The 27,934-nt window shown below is 43.1% G+C and overlaps 1 protein-coding gene across 3 annotated transcripts in view; it reads right to left on the reverse strand.

Annotated features, from left to right (window-relative positions):
* LIN7A (lin-7 cell polarity scaffold A) overlaps positions 1–27,671 on the reverse strand; it is a 110,882-nt gene extending 83,211 nt beyond the window's left edge. For 2 of the 3 annotated variants that reach the window (XM_088454374.1, XM_088454375.1), the window contains exon 1: positions 27,541–27,671. In XM_088454374.1, the coding sequence (XP_088310500.1) occupies positions 27,541–27,577 (37 nt within the window). In that variant the 5' untranslated portion in view covers positions 27,578–27,671. The remainder of the gene's footprint in view (positions 1–27,540) is intronic. The other variant, XM_088454376.1, reaches the window with a different exon arrangement.
* Positions 27,672–27,934: the final 263 nt, after the last annotated feature.

The following is a 27,934-nucleotide window of genomic DNA, read 5'->3' on the forward strand; positions in this document are numbered from 1 at the left end:
GCACTGATAACTGGACACTAGAGTGTGCCCAGAGTCTACGGCGCAGGTCACCGGGAAAATGTCACTCCGGTGTTTTTCCTACTGTGCTGACGCCATTTTACCAGCGATTTTGACAGCGCTGATACCGGCACTGACGTGGGACTCCGGTGGTAAGTATTAACAATATGGGTGCAGGGTGTGCGGTGTGGGTCCTCCCTGGACCCAGGGGCCCGTGTGCCCTGCACACTCTGCACCCATTATAGAAATGCCCCTGCAGCGCATGCTGCGATGTGTAGTTCCACAACAGCTGGTGCGCCGCACATTGAGAACCCCTGATCTAAACTATGGGGAGGGGGCTCATTAATTTATATACTATGGGGAAAGGTGAACTCATTACCTTCTATACTACGGGGAGGTGTATTATATTCTACACTATGGGAAAGGGGAGGCCTCATTCTATACTATGGGGAAGGGTGGGCTCAATACATTCTATACTATGGGGAAGGGGAAAGGCTCATTACATTCTATACTATTAGGAGGGGAGGGGCTCATTACATTCTATACTATGGGGAAGGGGAAAAGCTCATTACATTCTATACTATTAAGAGGAGGGGGGCGCATTACATTCTATACTATGGGAAGGGGGAGGCATATTATATTCAATACTATGGGAAGGGGGTCGTGCTTACATTCTATACCATGGGGAAGGGGGAGGCTCATTAAATTCTATACTATGGGGTGGGAAAAGGCTTAATAAATTCTATACCAGTGGATCTCAAACTCGGTCCTCAGGACCCCACACAGTTCACATTTTGCCACTAATCAGCAGCAGCAGTCTCCTCTGACTGTGCAGGAGGGAGCGATCACCAATACATTTGCACCTGACTGAGGGGCACACGGCACCCCCCTCCCCCCTTTTCTATATATATATATATATATTTTTTTTATTATTTTTTTTAAAGGAGTCTTGGCCGCGCCTCCATACACTAGACCACACCCCTCAAAAGTACCAGGGAATGGCACAGCTCTCTACAGCTCTGGATGAGGGAGGCTTATTACATTTTATATACCTCAAAAAACCTTATAGAGAAGGTACAGTAAATTAAAGGTGTAGTCCAAATACATAACCTTCTCTATAAGATGTTTTGAGATAGATATATAGAGTCTTTTCTTAGGTGTATGCTTATTAGAATGCAATAAAATCATAAAAAGGAAAAAGTACTTATAAAATTGAGCCTGGCCCTTATTAATGACTAAGCATAAGACATAAAATTCTACACTGTGGGCCTGATTCAGACCCGGTCGTTAAGCTGTGCTCGCTAGGCGCGATTATCGCGCATCTGTGCATGCGTATGCATCAAAGTACGCATGTGCGAACCAGTCACTGCGGCCGGGAATCGCGCACTCGTAGTACACAGACTGTACGCTACTTTGAGTGACAGATAGCGCCGTTTGTGGGTGGTGACAGGAGAAGGTGCTTGTGAACGTGGGAGTGGATGTGCGTACGCAGGCGTGTTTTAGCATCAAAACAGAGTTTAATGGGTGTGCATAATTAGCAAAGTAGCGTCATTGTACACGTCACTTGGTTGTATTTGAGCTTGAACTGATCGCAGTGCTTGCGGTGGGGGTAGGGGCTACCTCAAGGGCTGCGAGCAGCTCCGATGGCTCTCGATGTTACCGGTTATTCAGACACTTCCTGGAGATGACGTGTGCTACGAGAGAAAGGTGGGCGGCTTTATACACCTGCGCAAGCCTACTGCCGTCACTCTCTAAGACATAGAGGGCGTTCTTACGCCACATAGTGTGATTGCGGAATTTGCATACCCTGCCCCTTTTGGCAGTGAGCGATCGCGGCTTAGCGAGCAGGTCTTAATCAGGGCCTGCGTCTTATGGGATAAGTATTGGCTAATTTAGCCTATCTTAAGTACAGTAGGTTAGGCCAGCAGGGGAGATAAATATAAATTATATATTTTTATTTTTATTTTTTTTCAGAAGAGAAGCATGTGGGCCAATACAGTTGGGAACAATAAGGGAAGCTTTTAGCTCAGGTGAAAATACTACATTGTTTTCCGCTTATAGTGCCAGATGTTTCATTCAATGAAGTGGAAAGTTTTGTGCCCATCTTTGAGCATAGCTGATACCCAGCAAATATTATTGTCTAAAACATTAAAGAACTGCAGTGAGATATTGTGAAATGACATGCTCCAGTATGTACAGATAGCCAATGCTTGGTAATGTAAGGTTAATGCTGGTTCTTTAAATTTATGGCTTCTAGTGTATGCTGGAACATAACTTCAATATAACAAAAAATCTTCTCTTTTCTGTTGTACATTGGAATGCAACATTATTCTGCCTTTGTCAGAAATGTCAATGCAACGACTCCTTTTGAATGACCACTCCCATGACTTGAATGGACAAGGACTTCCCTAGCCAATGACAAGTGGGCAGTGTGGGGAAAATGCCTGTTATTAACTGAGTAATTATTGTGACTCCCAGGCAATATTTATTCAGCAGTTGCTCACAGAGAGCAGTTGCTGCAGAAGCAGTGGCGTATCTATAATGGGTGCAGTGTGTATGGGGCACACAGGCCCCCGGGTCCAGGGGGGCCCGCACCGCACACACTGCACCCATATTTTTTTTAAACTTACCTGTCCGAGGTCCCGCGTCAGGTGTCACTGCTGCTCAGAACACCAGAAAAATGGCCACCGCGGCCATTTTCCGGTGTTCTGTGCATGCGCAGTAGACTCCGGGCACACTCTAGTGCCCGGAGTCTACTAATGCTCCGGTGGCTGGCCAGCCGTGTCACGTCAGTCGGCTGCCAGCCACCAAGGAGAGAGGAGGGGCCCCGCACGAGGAGTGCACACGGGCCCCCTCCTCTCTTAAAACACCCCTGTGCAGAAGGGATGTGGTCAATATCCCAGCTGTCGGCATCCCAGCACTTTGAATGCTGGTGCCGGAATCCCAACACCAGTCAGAGACCCAGGGCCGGTATCCGGACGGTAAGTAGTGGGGTTAGGGTTAGGCACTAGGGAGGGGTGGTTAGGTTTAGGCATTAGGGGGAGGGTTAGGTTTATGCTGTGGGGAGGGAGGGTTAGGATACCTGCCGTCAGGTGTCGGTATCCTAACCCTGTCAGTATGCCGGCGTAGGGATCAGCTGCAGATATTATGATTTTCTTACATTGGATTGCAAAGAGAGAAACATTTATATTAGTCCCCCGACTCGAAAAGGTACGAACAGAGGAGACCCTGAGAAGGAAGTACGAGAACCAAATCCCCTGGAGCTGAAGGAGGAACAAAGGGTGAAAGAAACCAAATCACACCTTGAAGAGAAGGTTGTACCTCCGGTATCAAGGTCAGCTTCTTCTGGAAGAAAACAAACAGTTAGAGCTGAAATTTTAACCCTCAGAGAAACCAACCGCAGACCATCTGAGAAAACTGCTTGCAGAAATCTGTCTAGGTTGAATTCTGTAGGAGGAGCTCCTCTACATACTCCAAATATGGTGGTATAGATTTGAAGAAATTGCCTTCCGATCTCAACGCATATTAGGGATTACCATGGAAAGGATCCTTTATCGACTCAAGATAGACCTTTGAACAGCTGCGGCATTAACGAAGCCGCTTTAAGTCTGGATAGACCCAAGGACCCTGAAGTAAGAGAATTTCTGTGAGAGGCAGAGGCCACAGATTGTCAAAAAGCAGAAGTGGAAGGCAGGGATATCCAGCTCTGCGAGACCAAGCCTTATATACAAACAGGACCTTGGCCTTCTCCCTTTAGATAGAATCAGAGGAAGAAAAAGAAACGGAGAACAGGTAGACAAATCGGAACAGCTATGGCATTGACAGTGCATTCACTGTCACTATATCTCGTCCAAGAGCAGAAAGAGAGGCAGGTGATGATGTTGTGTTGATGCCATGAGGTCGACCTGTGGAAGACCCCACCATAGAAGAAAAACCTGTGGGTGTAGCAGACATACCCTGAATGTATGACCTGGCCGCTGAGGTAGTCTGCCTAATTGTCTACACCTGGAATAAAGTTTGCTGTCGCGAACCTTTCCGCCTTGGAAATGGCGTTCCAGAATTACATCCTCCTATCCTCTCAGACTCACGTCTGTGGTGAGAAGAGTCTAAATCCACACTCTGAATCTCCAACCCCTCAGTAGGAGTATCCAACCACCAGAGAAGGGATATCCGAGTACTGGGACTTAACTTTACCCGTTGGTAAAGGAAAAGATGGGATCCTGTCCACTGAGAGAGGAGGTCTAGCTGAAATGTCCTGGAGAGAAAAAGTCCAAAAGGAATGGCCTTGAATGCCGGAACCATCTTCCCCAGGAGCGAAAGCAAGCATGCACTGATCCCAGACGATGTCGACGGACCATCCTAACGACCTCCTGAATGGAGATTGCTTTTTCCTATTGAAGGAACACTTTCTGACATAAGGCATCCCATGTGCCAATTGCAGATGAGACCTGGGAAAATTCCGAAAACCACTCAATGACGAATGAAACGGAAGTGACTGAGACATTCTGCAGTAATAAGTCCCAGGAATGTGCCTTTAGCAGAAGATTGCCCAGGTAAGGGATAATAGTGATCCCCAGTTTTAGCCTGGGGACTGATGAGAAGCAAAGAGTAAGCTCTGAGTCCAGAATTGAGAGTTCAAAAATATGAATCTCAGAACACCAGGTGAGGTGGCCTGAAAGGCATGTAAAGAAAGTCGACCTTGATATCCAGAGATATCAAGAGTCACCGTCCTCTAGATCCGCAATCCCAGACTGAAGGGATTCTATTTGAAACTTGAAAATCTTTAGGAAAAGATTGAGATTCTACAAGTTCGGAGTAGGTCTGACCGAGCCGAAGGGCTACGGAACCATGAAAAGACTGAAGTAAAAACTTTGTCCGGTCTGATGTCTGGGAACGTGGACTACCACTGTAGTGGATAGAAGCTAGTATATAGTTTGCTGTGAAGTTATACTCCTGTTGTTGGACATTGACCAAGGCAAAGGAGGAGACTAAAATGTCAAGCTTGTATCCCCGAGTGATGAGATCCCGGACCGAAGCATCAGTACAAGACTTCGTCCATGCTTCTCTGAAATCCTGAAGACTCCCTCCAACTGTGGGGTCCCCCAGGTGAGAGGAAAGCCCGTAATGCACTAGGCTTAGTAGAGGACTGTGCTCTGGAGATCCCATCCTTCAATGCAGCCATGCTCATGCTGTATTCTAAGAACCTCTGACCTGGAGACCCCTCACTTCTTTACAAGAAGCCTCCAGCTCAGCAGAAAGATGGGACATAAATTACATTTACTCCAGGTACTGCTTGAATACACAAACATCACACAATTAGCTATGGTAAATTGAACCAATGTGCTGTAGGGCAGTAATGCTAAGCAGCACACCAGCCATATTAACCTAGAGATGCCAGGGTCTGAACCCAGGGGCCCGATCGGATAACATTGCAACCTGCGCCGTGAAGACGGTGGATCTGACGACCCTGACATTGATATTCAGGATTGTCAAAGTATAGGGAGTGAGATGACTGCCCTTGTAAATTTAGACATTTAGCAGGTAAGAAACTATTGGGACGCCTTAGTTCCCCTATTAGTGATAATACATACAGACCCCATACAAACAACAGTAAAGTGTAGTGAAACAAGGCCAAAAGAAAAAACTGTCATACAGGAGAGATCCATACTCTGCAAACAGCGCTCCTAGCAGTGTGTAAGAATGTTGCTCTCCTGACCAGCCTAAACCCCACTGTCTACTCACAGTATCAGGTCAGGCTGTCAGTTTCATGCAGCAGTGCTGTAGAAAGGAAAACCTCTCTCCTGACACCGGCTCAGGTGTGTAGAAGACTGCTCTCTTAATGGCCACCAGCCCCCTTGATGGAAGCGCTGATTGCTGGCAGAGGAAAAAGCAGGGCTCTGGAGCTAAGCTCCACCCCCACCCCCACCCCACTATGGCGCCCAAACAGTGTTCTGTGTGCCGATACACTAGCTGCTGCTAGTGAATACTTTTGGCTGCCCCGTTATCGGAGCAGCACTGCTGCTGTTATGTCGGTCTGTATAGTAACCTGGTACGGGGAGACGGGGAGCCAAGTCGTGTTTATGTGGAAGTGCGGCTGCTACTGGAGGTCCGCTATGCGCTCTGCAAACAGCGGCATGCGGGACCTTCTATACGGAGACCATTGTCCCAGTTATTGAGCTTACTACTTCACTAGCAACTGCTAGTGAGATTCCTTTGGCTGCCCTGCTGATCGGAGAAGTCTGCATTGACACAGTGCAGCTACATGAGCTCATCATTACACACACTGCATACATACAGCTGTCATGTGTCAGAGACATGGGTGTAAATGCCGCTGTTATTGTAACCTGGCTACCCCACTAGACAGGGAGTCAGGGTATACTCACATGGCTGCTGTGCTGCCGGTGCACGGCTAACTAGTGGAGGCCCGCTATGTACACTGCAAGCAGCGGCATGCGAGACCTCCTATATAGAGACTGATGTCTACTTGTAGTCAGGGACCCCAGGCAAACTGCATGCAGTTGCGAGTGGGTCCCCCCGGCAGCAACAACGGTGCAGACAGGCAGTGCAGCTGCTGCCTGTCTGTTCCTATAAATGTAATTCTTTTCGTCAGCACAACAGTGCTTTCTTTATAATAAACCCCTGAGGAGTATGTGAAACAGACACCAGCTCCCATCAAGGCACAGATTCAGGCTGAGGCTTGGAGGGGGGTATAGAGGGGAGGAGCTAGTCACACTTCTTTAATATGTAAAGTGCCAAGCTCCCACTCAGCACCGTCTATACCCCACTGTCAATGCACTGCAGTGTCCCCTAATGGATGAAGGAGAAACACATCATCTTTGTTTGTCCCAGCTACTGGGATGCTCTTCAGAGATCTCCGAGGGATGTCCCACACATATGTTAAGGGGAGGATTGGGTCAGAAAACCATCCCGGGAAATTTATGGAAGCAGCCCTAATGGGGGCGGGGTCTGTCAAAGGAGGAGGTCCTGATTCTGAATTGGACGCAGTTGTAGCTTTCCTTGCATCTTTTGCTTAATCTGTGTCTGCGACTTTATGCGAACGCCACTACGCAGTCCTTCCCTGGTGTACATCTGAATATACAAGGACTGAGGGCCTACAAGTAGTGTGTACAGATGCTGCAATGCAAGCGTCGACAAAAAATACATTGCACAAGAATAAAATAAAACACATTGTCCCTCCAGGGAAAAAAAAAAACTCACATTGGCCCCCACAGAAAAAAACAAACATACATATTGGCCACACTAGGTAAATATAAAACACAATAGCCCACAGAGGCAAAGAATAAAATGCATTGCCATCCACAGAAAAAAAAATAAAACCTGGGACAGGGGTAGGTTGGGCAGTGTATGTTCCTGGGGCTGGGGAATGTGTGATATGGTGAATAGTGTTTGCCCCTGGGATGTTAAGTACTGTGTCTAGGTAGCAAAGGGGTAGAGTGAGGAGTGTATGTCCCTAGGGCCGTGGGGGAGTTTGGGTCTATGGGGCCTATAGATTTAGCGGAATGTGAGAGATTAAGCAGAGGAGGATAGTGTGTAACAGAGGGTGATGTAGCAGAGAGGATAGTGTGTAACAGAGTGATAGATGTAACAGAGGAGGATAGTGTGTAGCAGAGGGTGATGTAGCAGAGAGGATATTGTGTAACAGAGTGATAGATGTAGCAGAGAGGATGTTGTGTAACAGAGGGTGATAGATGTAGCAGAGGAGGATAGTGTGTAACAGAGAGTGATAGATATAGCAGAGAAGGATAGTGTGTAACAGAGTGATAGATGTAGCAGAGGAGGATAGTGTGTAGCAGAGGGTGATGTAGCAGAGAGGATAGTGTATAACAGAGGGTGATAGATGTAGCAGAGGAGAATAGTGTGTAACAGAGAGTGATAGATGTAGAAGAGCAGGACAGAGCTGTGTTAACTGTGTTATAATCACATTTACTACAGTGGTCCAGAGCAGAAGGCTTACATAAAAAGGGCTGTGCAGATCAGATTGTCTCCTGTGTGTAGTGAGATCGGCAGCTCTCCTCGGTGATCCTTGACACTTCCTATTAAAACATGTTCTAGCTATAGCAAGTTGTCGGGTCCCACAGCATGCTGGGAAATGGAGTTTCCCAAACCACAGACTAGCACTCTATGGATTGGAAAGAAGTTAGAACACTAAAACTCCCATGAGGCCACCGTTCATATGCAGAGCAAGGTATTCAGCAGCGTGCTCTACACACACACACACGAATCAGTACAGCTGATAATGGTAATGAGGACATCCCTGCAACTCTACCCCGCTGCTCTGCTCCCAGAGAGTAGATGACTGTTAAAGCTTCCGGTTTGCGTTACACAGCAGAACGCAAATCCAGGAAGCTCTGCAGCTGGCCCGGCCGATCTATGAATGAATGCAGGCAGGGTGAGCCGGCCCTGAAGAGGGGAGAATGGGACCGGCCCAACGGGAACTCTCCAGCTTTCCCGGCGGCCCAATCCGCCCATGCATTTGTTGCACTTTACTTCTGTAGAAAGAAGGCACTCTCTAGATTGTTTGAAGTATTTGAAATTTTGTATGTACAATTCCATATGTACTTTATAACAAATTAATTGCGAAAGAAAAAAAAGTACTACAGACACTATGATCTCTTGCCACATTGAAACATGATTGTATGAAAAAGGAATAATTATATACAAGTAAATTGCTCTCTTTCAATTAAGAATGTCATAGAAATAAAACCATAAAAATCTAATGAGCCATTACAGTGTCAACATTACAACAAACAATGTCAGTATGTCCTCATTATCTCCATAACAAAGTGACAGTGCTTCTGAATGTTACTTAATAAATCTTAAAGTAATCTATGCTGAGCAGACATGGATTTTATAATTGAGTTTGCTATGCACATATAAATGGAGTGTCCCATAACAGTATTGTTCCCATCAAAGATAAAAAATGTTTTGAAGATAATTGATTTCAAATTGTTAAAACAGTTAATTTATTGTGGCTTAGTACGTGTGCTTGATAGATATCTCCCAACTGCTCCAATCACCCAACGAGATAGGCAATATTGTTACTAGCTGTGCCTGGGCTGCCAATAGGGGTTTTACACGGATTGCAGAACTCTCCCCTGTAGATCACAGTCTACCTATGAGAGTGGAAGATGGTGATAAGGGGTCCATTTAACCTTCTGCACACGCACAGTATGTCTTCACCAGGAATGGACATTTTAGCATAGATGGTTAACAACTATCTATAGTAGATGCTTTTGCCATCGATGGCAGAGATCCAATGGTTCTCCACCATCGATGGCACAGAGCCCATTGTTTTCTTTCTCCTTGGCGCTTTAGAGTACAAAGCCTAGCTCTGCCCCCAACGTGACACGCAAAGCACCTCCCAACCTCTGATTGGCCCAGTGAGTAATAGAACAGAGATGACTATCAGTGGGCGAAACCAGTCCATGATTTCATACCAACAAGATTAACCACCAATGGTACCATCAGTGGCTAACCACCAATGGTACAACCGATGGCCATCCCTAGCCTGGCTTTCCTCCTTCTACATCTCCTTCATGCCATGCACCTCAGAGACTCAGGCAGATTGGCTCTGAGTGACTCCTGACTCCAGTAAAAGAGACTTAGATTAGTAACACTCCTATTTTAGAGTGCTAACAGATGCTTAAAGTAGTGCAGGCACTGCCGGGTCCCCGTGTCATGTGCAGACGGACCATCGTGTATGCGCATTACACGAGCCTGCTGGCAGCGTTAGGCTGCCAGCAGCCCAGCGGAGGACCTTGACGAGGACTTTGCGTGACCTCGTCGGAGGGGTAAATATTTGTAAATACCAGTGGATTTTACATTAGTATCACAGTGATACTAAACAACAAATTCTGGCGGTATTTGCCTTCGTTGTTAAATAGGGGCCATAAATCCTTCTGCAAATGTTTCTCAACCACCACCAAAGGGCAAAGATGTTACAGGAACAATGCTAGAGACCCACAAATCAATGGAAAGGCCAACGGAGATCCCACAACCATCTCCCCGACCAGAACCAGAACCAGTGCTGGGTGCAAGAACAACAAGAACCAAATCTACATAGTTGGAGATAGAGTCAATGCATTTACGAAGTGGTGAATTTGTTCCTGTGTACGCGCATATATGCAAGTGTGATGATTGTCTTTATTAACATTTATGTTGTGTTTTTTCACTTGTAAAATCATATACAGTAATTGGAAGATAGGAAATTATGTGATTATTATGTCGGAATGATCTAAAATGATTTAGGGGCCAATGTATTAGTAATCGCAGCAGTGCCGCAATTATTAAAATTCCGTACCGCGCTGACTTTTTTTTCAAAACAAATGTATCCTCTCTATTTACCAAAGGTAACTTGTAGGACAGCAGTAGCAATAAACACTACCCCTATGACTTACATCCCCAGCACATTGGAGGAGTCTTTCAAATTGTTGTAATTCTCCTCCTGTGACTCTGACACTGCACATAGCTATTAGTAGATAGTGGGGTGTCGAAGCCAGATGATTGGTTGAGACCAGATTTTAAATTAATATCTGAAGATGCCATGTTTGCGTTGTCTGCACGACGCCATCTGGCGTAGTCAGTATAATATCATTGTATACGGCGCTATTTAGCGTTGTGTACATCTGCCGTGTTACTGCACACTGTTAAAGTCTATACATAATAAATGCGCACGGATACACATATCTATTTAAAAGACTTTATATATATATTTAAAAATGCAAGGTTTGGCCAGTGCTGGGAGACAAGCCCTGTGGACATGTCTGTGACTAGTAATTGAAAAACACACACATATTGTGAGGTGCAGACGAATGTTTTGAATGAAATATTGTCTTTAAGTCTGACTATCATTGTATGCCTAAAGGAACTAGCATTTACACTCTAAATAGGCTAGAAAGGCCTTTGATTACATTGTGATTCTATCAAGTATCTGCTGGCCATCTCTGATAAGAACATCTCCATTGTCTGTCATCTTTGAACTTAGGGCCTGATTCAGAGCCGGACGCTCTGACAAGAGCGCTCGCTCTGAATCAGGGCCCTCCTACCTAATATTGGAGCGGCCTCCTGGCCGCTCGCATAGCTGTGGGTGACCACCCACAGCTTATGCGAGCGGCCAAAAAGATGGTCGCGATGGTCAAGACCATCGCGAACATCGGGCTTGCGACGAGACCCTGTGGTAGGGTCTCGCTGCCGCAAACCCAGGAGTGCTTTTAGCTCTATCAGAGCTAAAAGCACTCCCACTGACATCACTAGTGATGTCAGTGGGGCCGGCCCCAGACGGTAGGCGTTCCTTCGGGAACGCCTCCGTCTGGGCAGCCATGCCCCCGGCACGCCCACCAAAGGGGGCGTGCTGTCACTCACCATCGACAGCACGCCCCCTTTGGTGCGAGACCCATAGCAACGGCTTGGCCGTCGCTCTTCGGGTCTCGCGCATGCGCACAACGGAGCTCCATCCATCGTGCGCATGCGCACTAGGGCACCATCGACCCGCGAGCGGGTCTGAATCAGGCCCTTAGTTCAGACAGAAGTAAGCGTAATATTACCAGTTACTGAATAAAGCTAGAATATATATATATATATATTTTTTTTTTTTTAAATATGAATAGGACACTGATGCACATTTGCACACACTAGTTTATATATATATATATATATATATATACACGCAGACATACACTTAAACAATCGCAGGTGTATCCACAATCCGTGCACACATATACACAGTTGCTATTGTAAATATAAACACACACACAGTGCATGTTTGCGCTGTACACAACCCCTGCACACAGCGCACCTTTTACGCTGCATGTAGACGCACAAAACATACTTACATATAATCATAAATATACACTCACTCATAAAAGGTTCCTTTACATTAAACGTAATATTAGAGGTTTTAGTAGCATATAATTATGTTGTGAAATGTATGTATATGATATTTAAGGTATACAACATGGTAGACATGGCATGTATGGTACTATACTGACACCCTGATTATTTCCAGATATTCGAGTCTATCAGCGAGAGAGTTGCATCTTGCGTTTGCTGGTTATGGATCATACGAAATTATTGGTTAGAATGTATACTCTGTATGTAGTGTCTTAAACCAATTAAAGAAAGACAATGTAATCTCAAGAGACTGTGGAGAATTGGGACATACCCCTAGTGAACTGTCCTATGAACTACAGAGTACTACAAAGACCAAGAACCAATGGAATTATGTTTGTCTGTCTACATTGTTGTTATCATGATTTGTTAGGGTATAAAGCCTGTGTCCCAGTCCCAGTCAGTAGCCATTCTCTTTGGATGACCACAGGCTTCTGGACTGATGACTGTATGCTGGGACCTGTGCACATGCATATGTATTGGGCTGTATCGTATATTCTGTATTTAATGGTCTTTGCGCTAATTATGCTAGATCAAAGCGTGTACCTTTCTTTTTTATTGCGATTATTTCTCTCTAGCAATTAAGGGGTATTCATAGTGGATACATAAAATTATGCAGAAAATACATAATTTTACATAAAAAAGCTTGATAAATAATCCCCTAAATATTGACACAGGTGGCTGTTATTTGCATTTACTATTATAAAAATAAAATAAAACGGATTTGTTAATTTTATACATTACATATATTTTTATATTACATAAGCACGGCTATCAACACAAGCATGAAATGCAAATTAACTAGACAGACGTTTTAAAAAGAAATACAATCCAAAGTAATAGTCTTTATACTTTACTTAAATTCACTACTCACCATTCATAATACTGTTAATATATCTCCTGCACCCCGTTAATAATGAGATTACCTAGAGTCTCAGCATGCCTATATTCTGTGAGCGACTGCAGGTGTATCTGCATGCGAAATGCTATGTTACAGAGTCAGCACAAAAAAAGGAAGATACCGGTAGGTACTTAACAGGCGCTGAAATAAGTGGTTCAACCAAGCAGCTTCTATATACAGGGATAGTCACTCCCTAACAAGGAAGCAACTGGAACACTGAAGCCGGCAACCGCAGCTCAAGAGAGAGAAGAGAGGGGGACCAGAGCGGTGAGGGAAGCAACAGAAGAGGGAGCCAGTTAGTATCATCTTGTTTTGGACTTTACCACATAAGGACAACAGTATAACTTGAGGACCCAACATTCTGGAATATTGATTAACATCATAAAGGGACATTGCTCTAGGATATCTATCCAGTGGACAGTCCTAATTTACATCTCTTGGCACTCCCAGTGTCCATCCCAAAAGGTGCTGTGAACATGCAGACATTGGACTCTAGGGTTGTGGGTAAGATCAATTGTTTTTATATTATGTCAAAGTATTGTGAATATTTTAACAGTATTGTGGAATTTTTATGACTAAACATTCTGAATGTATTCAAATGCTATTTATGCATATTGTTATTAGTATATACAGATCACGTATTATTCAGCGCTACTACCCCCCCCCATGTTACAGTGTTAGCGACTGTAAAACTGTAACGGACACATGCCTACCCTCCTGGAATTCGTGGGATGCTCCCGATTTTTCAGGTAACCCCCCGCACCCCCGGGAGGGTAGGCATTTCTCCCGCATTTGGGGAGCATTTCCACGGCGATCACAGGTCTCCGTGTAGGGGGCGGGGCTTAATGATGTGATTCTTCATGAATTGCGTCATTTGGACCCACCCCCTATTTAAATTCAAGCCAATCGCGGCAATTTACCATGAGGAGGCGATCTTAATTATGCGAATAGTCATGCCCCACCCCCCGTCGCCACCCTCCTGCTTCTCTTACCCGAGCTTTTCCCGGGAAGAGAAAACAAAAAGTAGGCAAGTATGCTGTAATGTAGCGTTTTGCATGCAGATACACCGGCAGTCACACACAGAACATAGGCATGCTGCATATCATTTTTATCAGCAGAAGCTGCTTGTGCTACCTATTCACATCACTGTGCAAATAAAACGCATTTAAAAATAAAAGTTTCACGAAAAGACACTCTGCACTACCGAGTCACAAAAAGCTCCCGTGTTATGTGTAGCGTGACTTGTAGTGCACGGAGAATAGATGTATGTGGACACATCTGTACATATACATTTGTAGTCACAGGTCTACTTTCATTGCTCACCAGCACCTTGTTTACTACAACTGAATTTGGTTTAAGGGGGAAGGGTAGCATTTACAATTTTTTGCACTAGTCTATTACAGGTCCAGTCTATGGGGTAAATTTACTAAAGTGCAGGTTGTTGCCCATAGCAACCAATCAGATTTTAGCTATTATCTTCTAGAACAGGGGTGGGGAACCTTTTTTCTGCCAAGGTTCATTATATATATATATATATATATATATATATATAACATTATTCGCGATCCCGATGCAGGCCACGCCCCCTCTGTGTGACATCACATGGGGAAGATACCACAATCGCTGGTGATTACAGCAATGCCCGGAGCAGCCAGAGGATGCTCCGGCGAGCTGTGAGGGCAGCAGTGTGACCGTCTGAAGCGCCCTAAGGACACTCCAGGCGGCACTGCTGCATAGATTCTGGCAGCAGGGTGCCATTCTAGGCACACTGCTAGCCAGATGAGACTAGCAGAAAAAAAGCACAGAGGGCCAGACCAAATGATTCCAGGGGCCTTATCTGGCCCCCGGGCAGGAGGTTCCCCATCCCTGTTCTAGAAGGTGCTAAATAAATAAGTTGAACCTGATATGGGCAACAACTCTACTTCTAAAAATCTGCACTTTAGTAAATATACCCCTATAAGTCTATTTGTCTATAAAAATGTTAAACAATTATGAAAGGCCTATATATTATTTCTAATTCACTCATTGAAATTACTTAAATTCTGATATGAACAGACTGTATTTATGTTTTACTGTTAGCTTAGCATAATTAAGATTCACACTTTTGTAATCTACTAGCAGATGTACAACTGTTCTTAAAAATCATTATTTTAGGTGACAAATTTTACTTTCAAAATAAGTCATTCATAGAATAAAAAAGTATGCAGCATCTAAACAAAATAAATACAATAATGAATTTTCAAGAATGTACAGTATATTTTGCATCCATCAGTGTATAAGAGAGAGACACCCAGTAACTGTATTTTATTTTGTGTTGTGAAATGCTCCCAATCCCCTAAAATGTGTGAAACACGCTACTATGGGTTCTGTGAAAAGTTTAGGAATGTATTTAAAAAATATATATTTTGTTTCCATGTGTTCATATAAAAAGGTTAATTTACCAAAATTAATATTTATGGGATTGAAAATTGAGAGATCTTATGCTACTTACATACACAAAACATTAACTCTCTCCACAAGTCATATGAGGATTTCTTGTTCTATCAAAACACACAGGGATAAATTTACTAAAGTGAGAGTTTTTAGAAATGGAGATGTTGCCCATAACAACCAATCAGATTCTAGCTATTATCTTCTAGAAGGTGCAAGATAAATGTTAAGTAGAATCTTATTGGTTGCTATGGGCAACATCTCTAAAAACTCTCACTTTAGTAAATATACCAAACAAAGTGCCAGGCTTATGTAGAAGAGGGGACCATCCCTAAGAATTTGGACGCCCTATCCATATTATGTTTCATAGCAAATGTTATATTTATATGAGGCTGCCATGGTGTTATGCATTGTGTTCAGTCGATGGGAATTAAACATGGAATGTGTGTGAGGAAGGGGCACCAAGAAAGAATCACAAGCAAATTGTATAATACAGTCAGGTGCATAAATATTGGGACATTGACAGAATTTTCATATTTTGGCCTCTATTCACCACCACAATGGCTTTGAAATGAAACAAACAAGATGTGCTTTAACTGCAGACTTTCACATTTAATTTGAGGGTAATTACATCCAAATCAGGTGAATGGTGTAGGAATTACAATGGTTTCTATATGTGCCTCCCACTTTTTAAGGGGCCAAAAGTAATGGGACTATCAACTCAAAAGCTATTTCATTGACAGGTGTGGGCTATTACCTCGTTATTTCATTATCAATTAAGCAGGTAAAAGGTCTGGAGTTGATTCTAGGTGTGACATTTGCATTTGGAATCAGTTAATGTCGACTCTCAATATGAGATCCAAAGAGCTGTCACTATCAGTGAAGCAAGCCATCATTAGGCTGAAAAATCAAAACAAATCCATCAGAGAGATAGCAAAAACATTAGGTGTGGCCAAATCAACTGTTTGGAACATTCTTAAAAAGAAAGAATGCACCGGAGAGCTCAGCAACACCAAAAGACCCGGAAGACCACGGAAAACAACTGTGGTGGATGACCGAAGAATTATTTCCCTGGTGAAGAAAAACCCCTTCACAACAGTTGGCCAAATCAAGAACACTCTCCAGGAGGTAGGTGTATATGTGTCAAAGTCAACAATCAAGAGAAGACTTCACAAGAGTGAATATAGAGGGTTCACCACAAGATGTAAACCATTGGTGAGCCTCAAAAACAGGAAGACCAGATTAGAGTTTGCCAAACAACATCTAAAAAAGCCATTACAGCTCTGGAACAACATCCTATGGACAGATGAGACAAAGATCAACTTGTACCAGAGTGATGGGAAGAGAAGAGTATGGAGAAGGAAAGTAACTGCTTATGATCCAAAACATACCACCTCATCAGTGAAGCATGGTGGTGGTAGTATCATGGCGTGGGCATGTATGGCTGCCAATGGAACTGGTTCCCTTGTATTTATTGATGATGTGACTGCTGACAAAAGCAGCAGAATGAATTCTGAAGTGTTTCGGGCAATATTATATGCTCATATTCAGTCAAATGCTTCAGAACTCATTGGACGGTGCTTCACAGTGCAGATGGACAATGACCCGAAACATACTGCAAAAGCAACCAAAGAGATTTTTAAGGCTAAAAAGTGGAATGTTATGCAATGGCCAAGTCAATCCCCTGACCTGAATCTGATTGAGCATGCATTTCACTTTATGAAGACAAAACTGAAGGGAAAATGCCCCAAGAACAAGCAGGAACTGAAGACATTTGCAGTAGAGGCCTGGCAGAGCATCACCAGGGATGAAACCCAGCGTCTGGTGATGTCTATGCGTTCCAGACTTCAGGCTGTAATTGCCTGCAAAGCAGTGGCAAACGCAGGATTTTGAAAGGGGGGTTTCCAATTCTTGCTTACTAAACCAATGACAAAAAAAATCTAACCACATACAGGCAGCACTCCTCGGGTACTCGATAATCCAATCTTGTTAATCCATTACTGTGCAACGTTCCAGATGCATTTATTACATCTTCATCAATGCATCTGAAACGTTGCACAGTAATGGATTAACAAGATTGTATTATTGAGTACCCAAAGAGCGCTGCCTGTATCTGATTGTGTTTTCTTGAATGTTCAAGACTGAGCGGTCTGCTTAGTTCTTATGTATACTGTATATAGACTGTTGTATAGTCTGGCACTCAGGTTGAATTGAATAAAGTTCAGGGGTGCCCGCCCGTAGTTTAATTATATGGAAAATACTATGTGTAGCTGTTCATCCCCTTCAATAACTAAAAAGGCGCCCGAGTCCTCCATTACAAACATACACAATGACACAGACACGCACACTGACAAAGCCTACACACATACAATGACACACACACTGACAAAGCATACACACTGACAAAACATACACACATACAATGACACAGACTCACACACTGACAAAGCCTAAACACACAGATGCACACCGAATGCAGCCAGTTAAATAAAGTGCTGGCATCAGTTATTAAAGATCCCCCTCACCGACAAACCCCGCCCCCCGCCGGCACCCCCCACATGTGAACATTACACAGACCTGCGCGGTGCGGCTCTGGGAGAGAGTGCCGGGATTATGGGCACTTTCTTTCACTCAGCAGCAGCTCTCAGCCTCCCTACAATGCTGGTGCTCCCATGGGAACTGCCAGGGAGGAGCTGCGCGCTACCGCTGCAGCTCCCCCTACAGCCAGCCCAGCCAGGAACAGCCTGAGCTCTGGCTCATTTCTTTACAAAATATATATATATATATATATATATATATATATATATATTTATTTATTTATTAGGGATGTGCAGGCTCGGATAGGTTCGAGTTTGCACGTAGAGTTCGGATTTTTCCCTCCAAAAAAACGGAACTCAGAAAGAGGCTAAACGTCATCTTACATGGACGAACATCATCATTTTATGTTGTTTAGGCACGCTGCGCGGCAATGGAGCGGCGGCCAGGGGGGTTACTAGGTTCTCGGAAACCCCCTGCGTGCGCGTATGCATAGGATTTGTAACAAAGTATTAAAAAGTGAAAGTTAGATTTAGGATTGTTTAGTTTGTCCCATTACTTTTGGTCCCTTAAAAAGTGGGAGGCGCATATAGAAACCGTTGTAATTCCTACACCGTTCACCTCATTTGGATGTAATTACCCTCAAATTAAATGTGAAAGTCTGCAGTTAAAGCACATCTTGTTTGTTTAATTTCAAAGCCATTGTGGTGGTGAATAGAGGCCAAAATATGAAAATTCTGTCAATGTCCCAATATTTATGCACCTGACTGTGTATGTAAATATACTGTAGGTTAAATGTTCTTAATAGGTGTTCATATACTATACAGAATCAAAAATCTGCAGTGGGAAATGTCCCACATTATAGATTTTTTTTTAACATTTATGTTATAGGAAGTTATTTTAAAAGCCTTATATCCTCATTTTTTGCTTTGTTTGTTTTCTTTTCAACGCGCAGAAGGACGCCAGAGGGGCTTCTGGGTCATAGACACGGAAGTCACCTTCATCGCAAAGGGCCTCTCTTACCGAGAGAATGGTTCTTTGTGGTGTTCGTCATGCATAACGGCATTGTTAACACCGGCATGCATGCAAAGCAAGGCGGGATGCTCCGCATCCCGAATGCGATGAGTCATGAATCCCGCCACTAATCTTCATTCCAGGGCAGCAGGAGCAGGTGGATCATAATATGATGCACTCCATTCTCCTCTTCCAACTGTGGGTCTGATATTGAGTCAGATGCTACATCGTCCGTTTGTGCGCCTTTGATCTGTATTGCTGCTACGACTTTATGCAAATGCGGCTACAGGTCCTTCCCTGGTGTACAGCCGTGCATTCAAATGTGCAAGGACTGAGACACCCAAACTGAGCTTCTTCAGATGCTGAAATAAGTCTTGATGCGTCTTTAGATGCAACCACCAGTCGCACCATCGAAACTTGGACCTGTTCTATGGCAGGTGCAGATCCCAAGTTTGAATATGGCCTCCTGTGAATGATTCAGCGTCTGTTACGGAACCACTATCAGCGACAAAACCGCAAAAAATAACATGCTCATAAGATGGACCATCTCCATGCATCCACTTAGCCACCTCCCTGTCATTGCCCAGGAAAGGACAATACATTTTCTGAACATTTCCAAGACCGCACATCTCCTGTGCGCCTCAATCACAACTCCGACTCTGTGCATACAATCTGTACGCAAGTCCAGTGCGACTTAGGCCCGTATTCAATTAGAGGCAAAAAGTCAGAAGTTTCGCCTGTCCGACTTTCTGCCTCCTTCGCCTGTTTCAGAGGCGAAAACTTTTCGTGCGTGTTCCCGCTTTTCGTCCCATTCAATTCCTAAACACGCGAAAAAGGAAAGCGGCAAATGCGGAAGAGGCGGAAAGTGCTGTCAGAAGTGGGGAAATCAATCTGTACCCCAAAAATAGATGCACTAACATAGGGAATCAATGTAGATGTGTACTAATAGCTCTAATAAAAGTGTTTGGGTTACTTAAGAAGTTTAAATTGCTTCTTACTAGCGTCTTTGCACAAGTGGTGAAGAATGGCATAAAGCAGTATTTTGGGGGGAAAATAAGTAGTTCAGTCAAATTTGGGGTACTTGAAAATGGGTGCAAGCGTATCTTAATGTTTCTAAAGTGAACTTTTTAAAAATGTCAAAAAGAAGTCTTTTTTATGCTTGTTCCCCCACTTTTTTCTTTTTCGCCCCAAAAATTAAACTACTTTTTTGAGGTGTTCTTAGTTGTTGTTTTTTTATTGTTGTCCTTTGGGGGGCTGTCCCAAGGGTTCTGGGTCGAATCCCCATGTTTGCACCCCAAAATGAAGATTTTGCACTTCTTTTCACCTGCTATTCATTGGAGAAACTTTTTCGCCTATTACATTGCATTGACTTTCCGTTTAGGAATTGAATTTGGAGATAAGTTCCGAACAGGCGAAAAGCAGCAGGAGGCGAAACTTTTTCGCCGATTACGGATTTTCGCCGCTAATTGAATACAGCCCTTAGATGCATACACAGAATCAGAATCAGGCCCTGTATGTGCAGAATGCACAGATACGTGGCGTGGAAGCTGCTCTGACCCTGGGGCAGATGTGTTAAACTGTGGAAAGTGATAAAGTGCAAAGTGATAAATGACCAACCACTCAGCTCCCAACTGTCACGTTACAGGCTGTGTTTGAAAAATGACATTTGGGAGCTGTGGCTGGTCGTTTATCACTCTCCACTTCATCACTTCCAAGAGCTTCGTACATCTGCCCCCCTATGACTTATTTAGAAAACAGAGAACAAGTCAGAGCGGAAAACTAAGTTAGGATCCCCAGGTGAGGTCTCACCTGACCGCCTGTTGCCCACCACTGACAAAAATTGTATCACTTCAAAAGGACTAATGGTGCATACACACGTTTAGATCAGACAACGATAAAGATATTGTTGTCTGATCGTCCTGCATGTGCTGGATGATCGATATCGAACATCCAGCACAGCACCAACCCCCAAACGACTATAACAACCTGGTCGATATCGACCAAGTTGACCAGCATGCACGGGCGATGGTCGTTATCGTTATTGACCATTTGTGCCCACGCATCGATGGTCGTATGGACGTTGGAAGGGGACAAAAACTGGAAGATTTGTACGAGTACAATATAGTTATCATTCAAATCGTCAAGTTTAATCGTACTGTGTGTATGGACCTTAAAACTAGAATTGTCATCTAATTTTATTCCTAATTTACATGATGCAACACAGACCAAAATACTCCCACATCTATTGTGGTTGCATAAAAAATGGACTCTGGAATACCATTTACCCTGTTCCACTGCTCTTTAAGGGTGTATGGTGCCATATTACATATATTGAATTGTATAGCAGCTGCAAGGGTAGTGAACAAGCAGTATGACATAGCCCACCTAGGAGCCTATGTATCAAAGCTTGATGAGAGAGAAAATTGTGAGATATAAATCACCAACCAATCAGCTTCTAACTTACATTTTTATAGGCTGTGTTTGAAAATGACAGGAGCTGATTGGTTAATATTTTTTCTCTCACAATTTTATCTCTCATCAAGCTTTGATACATAGGCCCCCTAGTGTGATCAGCCCTAAATAGAAGTTCTGACACTGCTACGCTTGTCTCCTTGCCCTTGTCACAAGCCTAGTTTTATTACAGTAGGGCTGGGAGAAACAAGTGGTAATATATAGAGATGAGCTTCATTTTAGATTACTAATTACATAGCTACTTTAATGTTGAAGGTAAATGGATCTTTGGTACCATGGATATCAAAGCTTAAAGGCAAGGTGATTGAGGGATCATAGAAAAAAATCTATGTATAAAATATGTTTCTGTTATCTTATTTGCTAGAGAAAACAATCTGTGTCAGCCTGCAAACACGCTGTGTTGTGTGCACACCCAGGGGCGTAAATAGAAAACAAGATGCAATATGTCCTTACCCACATGTGGACAGTACAAAATTACAGTATACGGACAATTTTCTTTTTGACCATGTTGTCTTGAGAATAACCATTGCGGATTATTCATCTTTAGTTTTGATCAAAACAAAATTGCAAAATAGAATATTCTGGCTTACTTCTTGATGCCTACAGTTGAGATAATGTTGTGATGGCATATTAATACCCTGATTTGAAAGGAATCGCCAGATGGTTTTTAAGTGCTTGTACAAATCATAAATGACTTTATATATTAAAACTATGGATAAAATATGATCAAATCAAAATCAAACAGAAAGACGAGCAGATCCAGCCTAAATCATCTAAATTCTAGGATTAGGATTACAGATCTTTTATGTTTTTATATGCTATTATTATAATAACATTATAGCATACTATAGTAACTATAGCTTATTACCCAGTGGCGTATTAAGTGAGGAGGTTGCCCATGCACAGTCCCCGTTCAGGTCCCATCCTCTCTGGAGGCACAAGCGAGTAGACTCTGGGGCTGTGCCAGAGTCTGCTGCTCATGTGCAGGTCTCCAGGAATATGTCCGCTATGATATTTTCCTGGAGATTTTTCTGCTGTGCATGTGCAGATCACTGGGAAAATGGCAGCCATAGCATTTTCCCAGTGATTTGTGCAGTGCTGCCGCCATGGGATTTTGGAGGGGTAAATTTTAACATGGGTGCAGGGTGGATGGTGTGGGCCCCCCTGGACCAAGAGGGGTCCACACACCCTGCACCCATTGTAGATACACCACTGTTATTACCCATTTCAGTCACAGGCTTTTGCAATGTGACTATTTCACTGGGAATAATTATTTTAAATTACATTTTACATTATCCATGGTTAATGGACAAAGTTAAGAGCAAAAAAGAACAGGAATAATTTACATAGGGGGAGATGTATCAAACCTTCTAAAGAGTACAGGTGGAGAAGTTGCCTATAGCAACAAATCTGTTTTTGTTTTTAAAGAAATATTTATTGAAACACCATGAAAACAAATCCTACAAAGTACATTTGCAAATAGAGTAACATAATACATATAAACAAATACATTCAATTCCAATAATAAAAAGGACTCAAAGCACAGATGTGGATAGTTATACAATCAGCTTAGACAAACTAGTAATAATCTTTGTAAAAGAATCATAAAGTTCTTGTCTTGATACAAAAGATAAAAGTGTAAAACGACTCTCTGTTGTGCGACCTCTTAGGAAAAAAAATTGACTAATCTACAGTCTACATCAAAGGGACCTTATATATAAATAATTAAGAAGCGCGGCCGCGGGAACAAGAAACCAAGATGGGAGGGGGGTGAGAAAAGGAAGTGATCCCCTTAAGAATCCAACCAAATCGGAGGATCCTCTCATATCATCCAAAGACATTACCATTGGGTTAATTTCAGTGACTCGTGAATTCTACGCCTCTGATCTAAGGTCAAGGTCCCACTATAGCTTTCCCAAGTTTAAAAACATTTTGAAACACAAGTTTCTTTCTCTAGTATAGTTTCAATCCAGTCCATAAATACATCAGAGATTTTCCCTAAAAAGTCGCAGTATTGGGGATGTGGCATCGATGCATGTCTGAAGTACAGCTTTACAGGCAACAGCACTGATAATAAGTAGAAGTCTTTTGCAACCCATCACCACTCGCTGACCTTCCGGAAGTATACCAAATAGTCATTTAGCCCCGCCCCTTCATCACGGATACGCGAATCACAGGCTTTTCTGTAAAGGGGGTGAGGTCTAATGACAGCTATAGTCTGGCTCCGCCCCCAAAGCTGAGAGCAGCAGTTCCTCTCCGGCTGTTCCCGGAAAGGATTCCTGAAAAGTCGATAACAGGGACGGTTTTACATATACACTGGATACGCAGCCGAGTAGGGCGCCACCTAGAGGAGGGCACCCTGTCCCGGCCACGGAGGGTGACATGCGAAGCGTCCTCACGGCAGACTGTCACTGTCGGTGCCAGACCAGTCCCCCGCCGCTAGTCCTCTGCTGCCGCTGTTAAGGACAGCCTGGAGCCAGCAGGTAAGTCTGAGTGGGAGGCTGTAATGGATGGGGCTGCGATGAGGAGCTGTGATGGGGGGACTGTGATGAGGGGCTATGATGGAGGGGCTGTGAAGAGAGAATATGAGGTGATGTGATGGAGGGTCTTTGATGAGGGGATATGAGGGCTTTGATGAGGGGGATATGAGGGGCTATGATGAGGGGGCTATGAAGGGCTGTGATGAGGGAGATATGAGAGGGATATGAGGGTCTGTAATGAGAGGTATATGAGGGGCTGTGATGAGGGGGATATGAGGGGCTGTGATGAGGGGGACTGTGAGGGGCTGTGATGAGAGGTATTGTGATGGCGAATGCTGTGAGGGGCTATGGTGAGGGGTGCTATGATGAGAGGTGCTGTGATGGGGAGTGCAGTGAGGGGCTGTGGTGAAAGGGGCGGTGATGAAAGGGGCGGTGATGAAAGGGGCGGTGATGAAAGGGGCTGCGATGAGAGGGGCTGCGATGAGAGGGGATGAGATGAAAGTCCACTGAGGGGCGCCAAAATCTATATCCGTTTACCAAAAATACTTGGCTCAGGCCGGCTCTGGTCGGTAAGTATGCTGTAACATGACAGTTTGGAGCTGAGTGGCTGGTAGTTTATCACTCTCCAATTTATCACTTCAAAAGCTTAGTACATCTCCGGCTATAGCGTATGAGGACAGTATAGGAAATATGGTCAATGTGAGGTTTAGGAAAAAAGAGTCACCAAGTCCAATTTTTGTTCCATCGCTGTTTTTGTTCAACATTTACATAAAACCTAGTCCCCATACCTTCCAACTTTCCAGATTTCCTCCAGATAGTCTCAATTTGAGTGGATTTTTTTTTGGAGGGAAGGATAGTTGGGGCAGCCTAGTACTTCAGAAGTGCTAAACATGCACACTGGGGTGTGACCAGTGCTACTGTGGTGTAACCAAGCTCTGCAGTGTACCAGGGTCACACCTCTTTGTTCTGATTCATACTTTCCTAGTGATGGTACATTACAGGTACAATGGAACACAACAAAGAAACAAACAACAAGATGTACTAAGCCTTTGAGAGTGATAAAGTGGAGACATAAAGTAACAACAAATCAGCTCCTGACATTTTTCAAACACAGCCTGTAAAGTGATAGGAGCTGATTGGTTGGTACTTTATCACTTTCCAAGGCTTAGTACATCTCCACCAAAGTAATGGTGGAAAAACCCTTTTGAACCCCATGGAAAATATTCTTCGATCTTGCATTTTGTACTATATGCTCTGTACATATCGAATATGAGCAATTTGGGCATATTTGCAAAGGTTACTTATTAAGTTTATCATGCTGTGTTTATTCACAGCTAATCTTATCCCTCATGGTAAAATATGTATTCAATTGCCATGGTCGGCAACCAAATTACCGTAAGGTTACATGGTAATTTGGTCATTTATCGTGGTACTTTTTTTTGTAACAGACATGAGCCTTGAACTGAAACAGCAGAATCATTTATCTAAAAATAGACAATTTATATATTTATTTATATCTATTTAATATGCTGACAAATGTAGGTGGCCACATTATCCTGTAACCAGTGTTGCGGAAAATATAAATAAAGCATGAAAAATATATTTGAGCAACCAATGTACCGGACTGCTATTATGGCAAATGAACAAGTTACCATGAAATTCCATAGTAATTTGCCCCTTTATCATGGCATTTTTTTCACAAGGGAAAGAACCCCATATGCATAGTACAAGCACTATGCTGCAAATACCTTGCATGGCAATTACTTTGTATTAGGAAGGAAAAAGGATTTTACATATGGTGACATTTCCAGATAAGTGTTGTATGCTAATTCTGTACATACAGGAACCAATCAACATGACTGCTCTTTGATGTAATGCCAAAAAATTAATTGTGCCATGCTTTTCTGGATGACAATTGTCAGCCAATTCTTTATAGAAATTTTGGTCAATGTTTAATTATTGCTGTACAGCTGAAACGCAACAGAAACTACTATTGATATTACACAGGTGTAAACAGCAACCAGCGATGTTCAAATGCTTAAATTCAACACATTAAAATGTACATTTTTACATAGTTAGATATATACAAATAAGACATTAGGGACTTTTTAATATAGCTTCTGGATTGTTATGCAATTCTACTTTGATGAATTAACCAAGATTTCCTGTCTCATGTTTCAGACACTTTACAACAATATGACGGCTTATATTAACCTAGTTCCTACTAATTCTCACTGGATTATAAAAAGATAGAAATGTCAGCTTGTTTCTTCTGCATCACATCGTAAATAGTATTTGCATAGTTAATAATTAATATTATAAAATAGTATGCGAGTTTTCAGTTGAATGGTCTTACAGCAAAATGTCTGGAACAAGTTATATAACACTGGAATGGCAGCATGTTTCTATACTTTGCTGTGCAAATAGGGCGGCTGGACTGGCAGAGCTTTTTATGTGTTCAGGTGGACAAAAATGTCTCTTGAGGGACCCCAGCATTGCATGTTTTTAGGATCTCATTTAAGTAAATTAGTCAGTGACCCCACAGTAAATGGTCACCTTTTCCCTTGAGTGAGTTCAGAAAAGATGCTCTGGTCCTCTAAATACCTGGCCGTACTTTCAGTCCTTTAAGATATTGGGGGTAGATGTACTAATCCTTGGAGAGAGATTAAGTGGAGTGAGATAAAGTACCAGCCAATCAGCTCCTGTCATTTTTCAGACAGCCTGTACAGTGATAGTTAGGAGCTGATTGGTTTGTACTTTATCTCTCTCCACGGCTTAGTACATCTCCCCCTATTTTTATTATCATTCGCTTAGAATTAAAACAATGTTAATCTTAAATTGCATTTAAGTAGATTCTAAATGATGATTGAGGAGTTAGTGAATAAAGGTAGGTTTCATCTTTTCATGTAAAGAATTTATAGGAGTTATATTTTAATGGAAAATATTTTTAAACATATAATTTTATTATTAGGCATTACTAGAACTAAATTCCTGTAAGAAAAGATTGTGTTAGGCTCTGTTTACTGTAGATCAGACTCTCAGACTCTTTATTAGCTTTACACTTCACTGGGACTTTGAACATAACTCTCCCCAACTTGTTTACATTGCTTTTAATTAAGTGCTTTCAGCTCCAGTTTCCTTTAACATCTGATTAACACAATTGCGCTTCCTCCCCTTCCTCTCTCTCATCATACAGTCTCGTTGTTGTCTGCTTGCTGCTCGGTCCTTGCTCTCCCTACTACATTATCTAGTGCAGGTGTCTTCTCCTTACCACTGACTCTCTCTCTGCATCCATTCCTGCCCTTCACCAGTGCAATCTCCCCTTATACACATCACACCGACCGTCTGCACAGGGAAACTTCTGGCTGCATGTGACTGATGATGATGGTCCTAGACATCTTGCACAAAACACACATCTACACACTATTCCCCTATACACTCTTATTCCGGGCACATCATCCTGCTTGGTGATCAGCAGCAAGGTATAAGTCAATGAACCTATACAAAATGCAGGGTGAGGGAGCACTGCCCTCACAGGTAACAATTTGCTGCCTGATTTAATCTGATGTGCATTTAATGAACCTTTACCAATGCAATCTCTCCAGGCCAGCATGGAGTCCCTGTGACTATTCCAGCTACACACTCTACTCTAATCTCTACATTAGATGTGGAAGCAGATTGTTTCACACAGTATTCTGCCTGGATCCATTTTATGCCAGAAATACAATGGTAGCAATTCCAGTATAGCTATAGCATTGCACAGCACACACACAGCATCAGCAGCAAGTACTCATCGTGTCCTACCTCTGTCCAATGTGAGGGGCAGGACCACTGTCGCCATGTCTGTGGTCGGATGCAGAGTGACGCTCAACAGAGCCAGAGCAGCAGTGCTGGAGAAGAAGGGGGAGGGAGAGAGAGAGCAGCGCTCTCAGAGGCAGCAGCTCACTAGCTCTTATTAACTTTATCTTCCTAATAAGACACGATCACAGTAATAATTGTCTTCCACTGAAATGAAGATACCAGATTGAAAGACCCTCCAACAAAATGAAATAATCGCCTTTCATGGTCCTAGTCATTTAAAAAAAACTGGTTAAAATGCTGCTGTGTACTTCAGAGGTTAAAGCAATTGATTGATTCATTTTTTTCAGCAAAGTGTATTTTTAAATCTTGTAATGTTCCCCTGGTAACGCAGAAGACT

This window comes from Taudactylus pleione, unplaced genomic scaffold (assembly GCF_031769625.1).
Source record: "Taudactylus pleione unplaced genomic scaffold, aTauple2 ptg000040l, whole genome shotgun sequence".
NCBI classification, from domain to species: domain Eukaryota; kingdom Metazoa; phylum Chordata; class Amphibia; order Anura; family Myobatrachidae; genus Taudactylus; species Taudactylus pleione.